The 12895-nt window shown below is 35.0% G+C and overlaps 1 protein-coding gene across 10 annotated transcripts in view; it reads left to right on the top strand.

The window, feature by feature from the left end:
* Eya1 (EYA transcriptional coactivator and phosphatase 1) overlaps positions 1-12895 on the top strand; it is a 315245-nt gene that overhangs the window by 211478 nt on the left and 90872 nt on the right. For all 10 annotated transcript variants that reach the window (XM_058584409.1, XM_058584408.1, XM_046460578.2 and 7 more), the window contains 2 exons: positions 9863-9945; positions 10328-10514. In XM_058584409.1, coding sequence (XP_058440392.1) covers positions 9863-9945; positions 10328-10514 — 270 coding nt within the window. The remainder of the gene's footprint in view (positions 1-9862; positions 9946-10327; positions 10515-12895) is intronic.

A 12895-nucleotide genomic window follows, 5' to 3' on the forward strand; every position in this document is an offset into this window, starting at 1 on the left:
GAGTGCCTCTCTATTGTCCCCAAATAGCAGTGATGATATGGGACATTCCTGTCATTCTAAACAAGGGAAGGTGTCAAGATTTGCCATGATGGAGGGGAGGGGGCTACACAGATGCACATGTACTAAACCCAGGCTTGGAAACCTGGGCTTTGTTTATTTTCGTAGGCCTTATTGCTTTCAGAGAGAGAAAAAAATAACACAAATCTAACTCCCTCTTTGTATATAATGTTTGTTCTGCTAAAGAGATTGGGGTTCAAGCTAGTGAGGAGAAACAATAAATCAGGGCAGGGGTTTGGGAAAGGGTACATGGAAGGGCACATGAGTCGGCCACTATCCACACCTCACCCACCCATGGCTCATGATATAGTGAGAAAGATCTGAGAGCGTCACCCTTGTGTCCTTTGATCTCCTCCCTGGAGCTTTTCAAATATACAGCGGAACCATTTTTATTAGTTGTTTAGAACCTCCAAATTGCCTAGAAAAATGTACTGTTAAATTTAAAAAATTTTTACTATCTATAGAAATGGTATGTTTTTAATAGAATGATTTCAAAGGATGTAGCTTTAGGAAAATATGTCTCAATTCTCTCTTATAATCTGCTATGAGACAGCTTTTGAGGTTTGTACTTTTTGGCATAAAAGGACATGATAGATTTGGAACTGAAGAGGAGCTGTTGCTGCCTACAGTGATGTTCGAATATTACCCTTAATTGCTTTGCCAGCCAATTTATATTTATTGTTCTTTTTTTTTTAATTTTAAAAAGTAACAACCCATTTCAGTTCTTTTGGCATATCATATTTTTCAAGTGTTGAAAATTATTTAATAAATCTTTTTTGAAACCTGGGTTTAACACTCATTTGTGCCCAATTTCCATTTTATTGTCTACTTGAGTTTTTAGTTAAAATATACAGAAATATTATCAATAAAGTTAAATATAAAGGCCTGCAACCTTTATTGCCCAAGTTAAAAATTGTCTTTGAAATAACTTGATAAAGCTGGTCCTTTAAGATCCATCTTATACAGAAGGGGACAAACCCTGGTTTTCAATAGCCCATCTGGCCCTCTGAGGCTTTTCCCCAGGGATGAGTGCTAACTTCTGTCACATAGATCGCACCTGATGATGGACATAGCCCATGGCAAAGAGGCCAGGGAAGGAAAGCAAATGGACTTCTGTGAAAATACACGAGGGACAGACAGCATCCTGCTTGCCAAATAAGTGCTAGAAAATACTCTGAAACACGGGAAGTTACAGACAAGCCCCAGCAGGTTCCAGCGTTCTTAGGTTGACTGAGATTCTGGCTTTTAATGTGAGTCCTTGTTCTCTGTGAAGTAGACCTTTGACCTACATGTTACTTCTCTTAAAAAAAAAAATTATTGTTGTTGTTTTGTTTTTAAGTTATAGCTCGGTAGTGTTCTCCAGGTTAAGTCACATACAGAACATTGATTTTATAACTTTAGTCGTGTTAAAAAATCAACACAGGCTATTTTCTTCTTAACTATGAAAAAGTAGAGATGTACTGGTAAAATTGCGGGGGTGGTTTGTTTTTAAATTGCAATTGCTTAGCAGCCACAGAACTGGGTGTTTCATACAGAATTGTCTAGCAAAGACTGTTTCTCGTTTGTTATGGTTGACAAGGCTGCTACCCTTTTGACAGTGACAACAAGAAAGCAAAATCTTCTGATACTGTCCCTGGGTAACTTGATATAATTTGCTTTTAACTTCACTAGCCTAAAAAAGGGTTATAGTGAAGTTCTTTTTAGAAATGAAATAGTTTGCTTCCAAATTTGTCTATTAATTTTTTTTTTTTTTTTTTTTGGTACCAGAGATTGATTGAATCCAAGAGCACTAAACCACTGAGACATATCCCCAGCCCCTTTTTTAAAAAATATTTTACTTAGAGTCAGGGTCTTTCTGAGTTGCTTAGGCTGGCTTTGAACTCTCAATTCTCCTGCCTCAGCCTCCTGAGTTCCTGATTAATTAAATTTCATAGGTGCCATTGTCTCTATTCCTAGTGTATCTATGATTTTATTTCTATGTAACCAAAATTTATTGTCCTAATTCTCAAAATATCTAATTCCCTTTCAATATTACTGATTCAGAATGTCTGAAAGATAGATGTGTCATGGTGGATTGGAAAGCAGCAACCTGAATGTAGAGGTAATGGTCACTCTAACCCAGAGACTGTGTGCAAGGAAATTTTCATCTTCTGCACTTCTGGGATGAAAGTAAAGATCTGACTACCTCATTAGTTTTCTTTTAAGAAGTGTGTTTTCCAGATAATATTTGTGAAATAAGCTCAATTATTATTTATTTTCTGTTTCCCTCTTTGTTTCTTAATTGTTGAACAAGTAAGAAAGGGAAATTGGAAATAACCTGAGATGATAGATGTGGAAATATTAAAATATAAATACAAGATGTGAGCCAAAGCAGTTTTAAGGGGAAAAAAAAAAAACAAAACTGGAGGCATCACATTGACTTCAAAATGAACTAACAAAATATACTGCAAAATATACTACAAGTCTATAGTAACCAAAACAGCATGGTACTGGCATAGAAGCAGATGAATGAAACAGAGAAGTGAGCCCAGAAGCACATCCACATACAATATAGCCAACTGATTTTAATCAAAGGGGACAAGAATACATATTGGAAAGAGGTCAGTTTTTCAATAAGTTGTGCTGGAAAAATTGGCTATCTACATGCAGAATAATGAAACTATATCCCTCTCATCATATAAAAAAATCAACTCAAAATGGATTCAAAATGTGTGATGTTATTGCATTCTGAAATTGAAGTTTCTCATATGCTAGAAAGACTCTTTTTTTATACCTGTGATATGTCATTAGTATCTGAGTAAAGAACCTCTTAGGCTGTGTCCACACTTCAGGAAAGATCTGGATTCTGTTATTCTGATAGCTGGACCAATATTCAGTTAAGGATGGCAATGTGTTTGTGAAGTCATCTCTGAGTGGTACTCAAAGTTAAAATCAGTGAGATTTCATGAGCTATTCAAAATCCATAATACTTAATTCACTTAAAATTGTATTCTGGAGAGTCAGAAATATTTTGAACTCCTCCAGAGGGTGCTTATAGGTTCTGCATTTAATTTTCTTCATGTAATTTAAATCTGATATTATGATTAGAGTCTGAGTTTTTTTCTTCATCCATTTGGCTATTATTTTAATTATGCAAATTTATTGGATACATAGATAATTTCATTATTAAACAATAGTATGCTAATTTGATATATGTATACAGTATATAATGGTATAATGTGATTTTTAAAAGATTTTTAAAATCTTTAAACTCTTTGTATAACATTGAGCTTAAAAGAAACCAACCAAGTTTTCCTTTAAAAAGTGTGTTTTCCAGATAATATTTGAGAAATAAGCTCAATTATTATTTATTTTCTGTTTTCCTCTTTGTTTTTTAATTGTTAAACAAGTAAGGAAGAAAGGATTTTTTCTCTCCTGATATCTTTTGTGAGCCTTAAAGTTAGCCTTCCAAACGCACTACCATCACCTACCCCGCCATAAAAAAAAAGCAGTAGGAAGGTTTCCTATACCTACATCTGATCCTTTAGGGTAGTTGTGTTCTCATTGAAGTCTCAGTCACTTAACCACACTGGATCGAATTCTAAAGCAACCATTCTGTCTCCTTGAGCCAAGATGAAGCCCTTCAAAGACACAAGTCAGACCTGGTATCCATCTCTGTGTGAGGCAGACAGAGTAACTACAACAAATGCATTTAAGGACTTAGGGTTAGAATGAAAACTAGACTAAGGAGAACTTTGTGTAGCACTGGTCTAAGGAAGAGGCAAATTGTATGGTATCAATTATTCATGAGCTGGGGTTCTTAGAAGGTAAAATCAATACAGATAGTCAAGGGAGGCTTATTGGGAAGAGAGGACTTGAGCTAGATCTCCAAGGATGGGAAAATGGGGACTGACAGCATTCAGTGAGAGGAATGAGACCAAGGTGAGTTTTCAGGATAGCGATGACCACGTCCTGGTTTCATGTGGTGGGCCTTGCCTGGGAGCCTTAGGAAACAGCCTGGTTAGCACTTTCTCTCTGCACCACCATCCCCAGCTCTCCACCCCAAGCCCAGCTCTCCTCATCAGGCCCAGATTAACACATGAGTCCTTGAATTTATTATAGCTCTCCCTCCATCTTTAAAAGGAGAATCAGAAGCATAACATTTCCTGTATCCCAGAATACTAATACCAACATGCCAAATCTTTAGATTTTTTGATTTTTCCATTAAAGAATGTCATTTATTTTCCTGAGCTGTTTTTCTTTTCTTAAACAAATAGTTGAGAATCTTCCATAGCCCACCCTCAGACTCCCTCCCCACTTCCCCATAAACCTTTCCATCTCTGATCATCTGTGGCAGAGGACTTCACCCTGTGTCAGGAGGGCACTTCTTGCCCTTTTCTGTGAAGTCTGTCTGTCTTCCCAGTCTAACCTGGTGTCTTCATGCCTTTCGTGTGGTGCCCAAGGAGGTGATGCAATCTAATGTGTCTATGTGTTGTTTTCATGATTTGGTGGGATTTTTAAGTTTTCCTGAGGAATGACTTGTTTTTGGTCTCCAACACCTTCTAGAGTTGCCCTTGTCCCTGTAGTAGGCCAGGTGTTGCTGTTGATGGAAAGAACCTGGAAAGTTTGTTTTGTGATTAGAAACATATAACCTAGCCAGGCACCGTGGTGCCCACCTGTAATCCCAGCACTTTAGGAGGCTGAGACAGGAGGATCATAAGTTCAAAGCCAGCCTCAACAATGGTGCTAAGCAACTCAGTGAGACCCTGTCTCCAAATAAAATACAGAATAGGGCTGGGGATGTGACTGAGTAGTCGAGTGCCCCTGAGTTCAATCCCTGGTACCCTCCCTCGCAAAAGAAACATGTAACCACTCATAGTATAAAAAATGTCTACTTTAAAAAGAGGCCAGTGGATGGGAAAAAAAAAAAACATGTCTTTCAGATGTTCTGAAAAGAAAGACTTAAAAAATATATTTTTAGAAATAAATGTATCCTCTCCATGCTCTCCCAAAAGTATGGCTGTGATTGTTCAAAATAGTAAATTAGTATATAAGATTTTATTTGTTTGTTGGTTTGTTTATGGTACTGGGAATTAAACTCAGGGCCTCACACATGCTAGGCAAGTGCTCTACCAATGAGTTACATCCCCAGCCCAGATTTTTGTTTTAACTACTAGGTAAGAAGGTATCCCTTCTCTTTCCCTGCTTGAAGCATAAATTAATTTGAGACTCTACCAAGTATTACTGGAGGTGTCTCTTGATCCAATGTCTGCCAGGCTCCTTGATGGAGATGTAATGGGTTCTGAGTGGGAATTCTTTCTACCTTGGGGAATTTTCATGATTTCATGTGACATAAAAATATAAAATGTTTTATCACAGGATATTCATGCTGCATTTTATTTATCTGGAGGTGATATTTCACATAGTCATTTGTGTCTAAGAAGGAAAATAACTTCTATATTATTTTGATAAAGGAATTCTGAACATTAAGCCTGATTTTCTGACCTGAGGTTAAAAGTGAAGACTCTTCTAAGTCCCACAGAGTCTCTCAGGGAATGGATGCTAGTGGAAGAGTGTTCTCTCTTGTCCTGTTTCCCCTGTAGCATCCAGATTTAAGTCTGGTGTACAACAATCTCCTGCACAAATGTGCTTCTTTCTGGCTGCGTAGAGTGGGGAGTGGGCTTAGAAGCCTATACTCTGCAGCCTTCCGGGGAGCATGGTCATTGCTACTTTGCCTTTGCTTTTTGACATTCTGAACTTCAGTGCAACCCAGTGTTGGCGCTGCAGGCTTCATTGGAGCAGCTGTCAGAGTTTTGGTTCCACAATATCTTCATCTCAGCTCAAGACCACAAACACCCCATACAGAGAAACTCTAAGAAGCTTCTTCTCCGACTTCTTGAAGACTATGATTACATTTTTGTATGCAAAAAGAAATCTCATACTGGTTACATGTTTTTGAAGTAGTTCCTAGAACATCTACTGAAATTGGTACTGAAACATAGGCACCGGGGAGAGGCCTAGATAAGTGCCTTTCAACAGGTACCATCTGTTGACTTGGGAGCCATTTGTCAGCTATATTTTGAATATGTTGTCTTAAAAAAAAAAGAATTATAAGGAAAAAATCCTTGCAACATACAGTGGCGATTAGGAGCTTCCACTCTGGAGCCAAATGGCCTCGGATTGAATCCCACATCTGCTCATAACCTTGAGCAGTATCTGCATCTGTGAAATGGAGTGTGATCAGATCTACTTCTTGATGTTTGTGTGGGTGTTGGGTGGCTGTAAGGAATCAGTAATAACAGGTAAAAAATATTTTATTTGGATTCAATGTCAGCACTCAGAAATATTTAAGTTTTATTATTCTTATAACTTCTATTTTTCTTTTAATATACATATATAGTATAACATATAATATGTGCATAATACATATGTATATAATATACACACACATATGTAGTATATTGCCCATACTGAATTATGAATTTTCATTGAAGTTAGCCAGATTTGACAGGAGGAAGTAGAAGCCATGAGGAGTAGCATTAGCAGAACTGCATGGTGGTTCACTAGTGTTAAGCTGGAATGTGTATCTGGGGAGGTGGGGGTTGCTGGAAAGAGATCAAATAAGTTCAAAAGATAAATAGGGACCAGACCAGCTAAAGCCTAATAAATAAACCCTGGTAAGGAGTTTGACTTTTATCCTGAGGGCAAACAGGGAGCCACTAAAGGTTACTTTTTTAAGTAGGGGAGTGACAGGATCAGTCATGCACATTAGAGAAAGACTCTGCTACTTTTGCAGAGGATGAACTAGTGAGGGCTGGTGAATGGAAAGGAAACCAGTAATTGAGGCTGTGGCCAAAATCTAATGCTGGTAGCCTGGACTAAGTGAGCAGGCTCTGTTTGCCTAAATCCTATGTAGAGGCAGGTGGAGTAGCCCTGCAAATTTGGTTTCTGATGGTGAAAAATTAAAATTGCCTGAACCTGATTCTCTAGTAGGTATGCCTCTCCCTAAAGCAAGTGAGATCCTTTTGGAAGTTGCATTAAGCCCCTGAGGCCACTGGGGTGCCATTAAACTCCTGCTTCAGCACACTAAATGGAATGGAATCTCAGCCTGAACTCAGCCAGTAAATGAATATAACTTATGTTGAATTCCAGCTAATGTACAGTCTTAGAAGTAGCATTAGTCTGGAAAGTCACTTGGGTACCATTTGGAGTACTGAACTGTGATTTACTTGGTCATACTCTAGTGGTCCGTATGTGCCAATAGAGCTTCCACGGTCTTTTCTACTTTGTTCCAAGGAATAACTTATGGAATGAAAACATCCATTTTTAAAACATATTTTCTACATCTTATTCATTTTCTTGGTGAATGGGGATTATTGAGGTCAGTATTTATTGCTCAAAAATGTGTCATTTAAATGAAAGTAGCAAGTCATAACCTAAAAATGTGTAGTTTAAATGAAAGTAACAGGTCATAACCTAAAGAAATTTTTCCTATCAAGTACATATAATAACTAAAGTTAAAAAGCCTACACATATCCAAAAGATATTTCAATTTTATTTCACAAGGAAGTCATAAATTCTCCTTATTTATAAATTTGCTTTATATGATGTCATTATTAACCAATTATTCTCTGATATACAAATATTTAAGGAGTCATATGCCCATGAAGTGTAATGTTTAAAAAAGCAAAATAAAACTCATATCATCCTGATAAGTCTTGTGAGGTCCCAGTTCGTGTCATAGTCACATTTTTATTCCCATGAAATCATTACTATGGATAGGCCTGATATTTAATATACTTTTGATAAGTATGTGATTGTCTCGTGTAAATGAGCTTACTATGGAAAAATATCTATTGAGGATCTGCAGTTTGTGTTGGATTATTAGCAATGTGAGAACTCTCTCTTGTCTGAGATAGTTGTTCTGGGAACTTTAACAATGAAAAAAGCCTCAAATGTGAGTCTATGTGATAATCAAATTTGAAACTACCTTAGGAAATATTTTCCTAGTTAATAAAAATAACTTTCTTGGATCAGTCTTTCAAAATTCAAAGATGCTTTAATAAGTAAATAATAAGGAAGATAATTTTAGATATGCAAAGAGATTAAGTCATACCTATCTAATTTGAGAAAATAAAAAGAGGGGGAAAATACATGAATTCAGTTGAGAATTTGAGAAATGTTCTCCAGAACACCTAATAACAATGCCTAATATCTGTGTGATAGTGTGTTCATTGTGTTTTCTAAAACATCTTATTTGATGTTTACAAACCATTGTTTACAGATAAGGAAATTGTATCTTAGAGTGATTAGCTGACTTGTCCAAAGTCCAAACAGCTCACAAGTGATGAAACCAAAACTTCAATCTGTTTCTGACTCTTGAGCCAGTACATAAATGTTTAGCAGCCAGTAAATAATTGGAATATACCAACTACAATGTTTTATACCTAAAGCCACCAGAAAATAACAAGTGTATATCAAAGACTTCCTCCTTGATCTGCCTGCACATATATTGCCTGTCCCACTAATTTGTGATAAAGCTTTAGTTTATTTTTTTTTAATGACTTTTATTTCTGAGTGCAGAAAGCAGCACAGGTTCTGAATAGACATTTTAGAAGTGTACAGTGGCTTAGTGATCTCATTCAGATATAATGCAAGATTTTAATGTTCTTTAAAGAATTTTATACTCTAAGAAGGATTTTAAAACAAATCACCCAAAAATACTTTTTGTCATTTTAGTTTTTTCTTTCACAAAAGAATAAAGAAAATTTCACCATGTTATTAAACATCATCAACAGCTTGATACTATTCTATTTTCTGAATGGCATTATTAAGGACATTTTCTGTGTTTTGTTAAAAGCAACACTGAAGAACATCTTTGCCAACTATCTCTTTGAATAAATCCAAAATCTCTTTTTCTCTCAGAGTAAATTCCTGGCAGTAAAATTGCCTGGAAGTAAAATGGTACACAAAATTTCTTAGTCATTAAGTAGCGAAACATAAAATTTTGCCTACTTAAATTTCCATTTTGTAGTTTATTAATACCCTTTTTGTACAGTTGCAAAAATCTTTGCTAAAAGCATCATCAAAAATAGCATATGTTTTTATGTACAAATTAGCAGTTTGATGGTGAATAATGTGAAAAGGAGACTAAGATTTTCTCTTAGGTTGTGTCTTGCATAGTGTCTGCTGTTTATTGTTGAACAATTTGGACATTCAACACATAGAATGCTACCTTCATGGTGCATGTAATGGATAAAACACTGAGTGTGTTCCTCTTTGATCTTCATTGTAATAAATTCTTCAAGTGCTGTCGTTCACTCTTCTGTGAAATATAATAATGAAATAGCTTTCTCTGTGGGCCATTATAATAGACATCTGAATAATGATATCTGAAAACATTTTAAGTTTTTGAAAGTAGCATTAGAATTTTTGAGTTAGTAAGAAGCTTAAAGAACACCTAATTAGATCCCTTCATTTTACATTATGCCTATTTAATGTAAAGATCTAAAAAAAATCTTGCTATATTTTACAAATCAAAAAGGAAAATTCAGTGTCTAATATTTTTGTACATGTATATAATTTTGTCCTTAGTTTATGTGAGTTACTCATGAACTCAGAAATTGAACTTCTTCACTTTTTAATTCTTTGTTATATGGTGACCATAGTCTTCAACCCTTATAAGAAAATAAAATTGTATTCATGGCAATGGATTCTAGTGTTTAATCAAATAAACTCCAACTCGGCCTTACCTAAATGATATTTTTCAGTAGTCACATTTTTCTATATAGTTTAGTAAGCTATATTTCTTTTCATTTTGTTTTAGGTAGCAGTTTTACAACATCATCAGGATTATATACAGGAAATAATTCCCTCACAAATTCCTCTGGATTTAACAGTTCACAGCAGGTAACTTAAAAAAGCCAATTTAACTTCTGAAATATTTTTAAATACAACATGATTTTATTATATAAAGAACGATCTGTTTATATTAAACTATAAGAACGTTTCCAAGCTTTTTAATAGTTGTTTTTCCTGCCCCCCCCCCTTAAAAAAATCTCTTTAGCAGTCTCTTTTGGTGAGTTATTTGGTTTTCCCATTGTTTTAATTTTACAAGTACTGCATCCTAGAAGATTATATGAAGAATGTCTATAATCTTACATAAAATTTGCAAGTTTGAGCTCATCAGTGAATGTGTATGAATTCAGAAAAGACACAGAAAAACATTTATAATTGTACTTTTGAATATAAGAATTCTGACAGATTATTCTTGTGTCTCTTGGTTTGGTAGGACTATCCATCTTACCCCAGTTTTGGCCAGGGTCAGTATGCACAGTATTACAACAGCTCACCATATCCAGCCCATTACATGACAAGCAGCAACACCAGCCCGACGACACCGTCCACCAATGCCACTTACCAGCTTCAGGAACCTCCATCCGGCATCACAAGTCAAGCTGTCACTGATCCCACGGCAGGTAATTATGTCCTGCAGGCCATATTTTTCTGTGCCTTCAATGTATTTTTCTACATTCAGATATTTGTGCAGTGGTGGTACAGTTTTGGCAAAGACTAAAGACAAAGTTAAAGAGCGTGATCATGGGTTTAACTTCATTCGTATTTCTTTTGAAAATTTTAAATATAAAGTATGTAAACTTCAAAAGCACGTGAGATAGAGATTTTATTCATTTGTCAATACAATCACAGCATTCAAGATCATATGTATATATGCGTATAGCTTTTTAGACTTATAATCTGAAATATTCAAGTATAATTATAAATAAGTATAATTTGTTGAATCCACATAGAATTTAATGTTTATCATGATTAAATATTTAATGTTTTTCATCAAATAATACATGGCTGATGCTTAAAAAGTCACTTAGTATCAAAGGAATGAATGTGGAAGCCAGAGACCCCTTACTTCACCCTTCCCCTCGGTGTCCGTGAGCTTGATAACTGTGTTTCTGAGTGTGGGCAATGTTCATAGTTCTGATAACCTTTGATGGGCCCTTTCAAATGAGAGCCTCTTCAGTTCAGGAAATTTCCCTATATTAAATCCTTGATGTGTCCCCTCCATTGGTGGTTTTTTTTTTTTAATAACTTAATGGCATACACTTAATTTCCTGAATTGTTCTTCACCTGTTTTTCTTATATTTTCTTTCATCCTTCTCATCTCCCTGTCTTAACTTTTTAAAAATGTAATCATTCCTTTTATGAATTATGAGATAAGCTCTTATTCTCAAAAAAAAAAAAAAAAAAGTCAGAGTTCTTTTCCTCTTGCCATATTCCCAGAGCTAGAGCCTCTTCATTGCTACAAGTCAGATTTAAATGATCTTACATCAAAAGATTTTTCTGTGACATAATCCTAGAGAGCTAATTCTAGCTGGTTATCTTAACTCCTGAGGAAAAAAAAAGCGTTTTATCTTACAGATGCTAATTTAACTTTTGAATGTGGGATTGTTTTGTAAATGTTAACATATTCCCCTCTAAAAACAGTTTTCTGTGTTCTTTTCTCTCTTTTTAAAATACAAGCAGATATCGCCTTATGGTGAAGGAGAAAGTCATATCATTCTTAAACTCTCCCTCCAAGTAATTTCAAATTCTTATTATTTCTCCTGCATATTTCAGCTTTAAACATTTTATCTTTGATCATTGTATTCCATTAATGTGTGTTTTCAAAAAATCTAAATTGACAGTCTTCACTCAGTTTGCATGTGTAAATACAATGATTATGGAACTGAGTATTCTTGTCTGTCTGATACCTTTTATTTAGATTTTATGTCTATATAATCACACTGAATCTAAAGTCTGTTACTCAGTATATAGAAACTTATTGTAGCCATTCTTGTAGAATTTTCCTGCCTACTTCTATAAGCATCATACAGGAAATGTGAGGAACTATTACAACTTGTCCCAATCAGAGGGAAATCTTGTGTTTTCATATGGATCATCTGTGCCATCCAGCCATTCCTGGTTACTAAAAGAGTTTTGGAATGGGGATAACTATGTGAATGAGAATTAGTAAGACATCATTAGAGTCTATAAAATAATAGAATGAGAAAAGGAGACAATAGTTTTACTTAATTCCCAACATTCTGTGAAGGATACAGTACAAATAAACTGGTGAAGACTTAATCTTGTTGCTTCAATTAAGGATGATGAGAGCTTTGCCATTTTGTCAGATCATGAGAATTTGTCTCAAAAATTTGACATTGTCCTAAGTGAGTTTTATTTATGCCATGCAAAAGAATGGGATGGGTGGGCACAAAGTCATGCCACAGGAGAAACAATACACAAAATAACAATTTTCAAAAGGTATATTATTTTATTATAAGAATAAGTACTGGTTTTATTTGAAAGTATGCTTAGTGATTTCAGTGGGGTTTTTTTTCTATTTCTTTATCTTATGGCTACAGAGTGGAATTGAATGGGGAGAAAATAATTTTCAAATATCTTATATTCATTGACTCTCACTAAAGTGAATGTGCATGGATCCATCCACCTTTCTTATGTTATCAGTCAAAGTGAAAAAAAAATCAGTTGTATTAGCACACTAAAAAAACAAAGTAAATAAATAAATAAAACAAAGTTACTTTAAAAGTTTAGAGAAGAGTTGGCCTGAGTTTTATATTTGTGATGAGACTGGATTCAGACTGTTTTTTGGCACTAACTTGCCTTTCTTACTAGTCATATATAAAATGCAAGGCCTGTTCTTAATGAAAAGGAAGTTTGGATTGTAAAGCACATAAATCCATTAAATAGAAGAGTAGAATAGTTTATAAATATAACCTAATGGTTATTGTTTTCAGTTAGAAATGTAAAGTGGTTAAAATAATGTCTTTTTGGCTGAAATAAT

The sequence above is a fragment of the Marmota monax genome, unplaced genomic scaffold (assembly GCF_021218885.2).
Source record: "Marmota monax isolate L192 unplaced genomic scaffold, Marmota_monax_Labrador192_F-V1.1 WCK01_AAM20220418_F8-fsc00063, whole genome shotgun sequence".
Lineage (NCBI taxonomy): Eukaryota > Metazoa > Chordata > Mammalia > Rodentia > Sciuridae > Marmota > Marmota monax.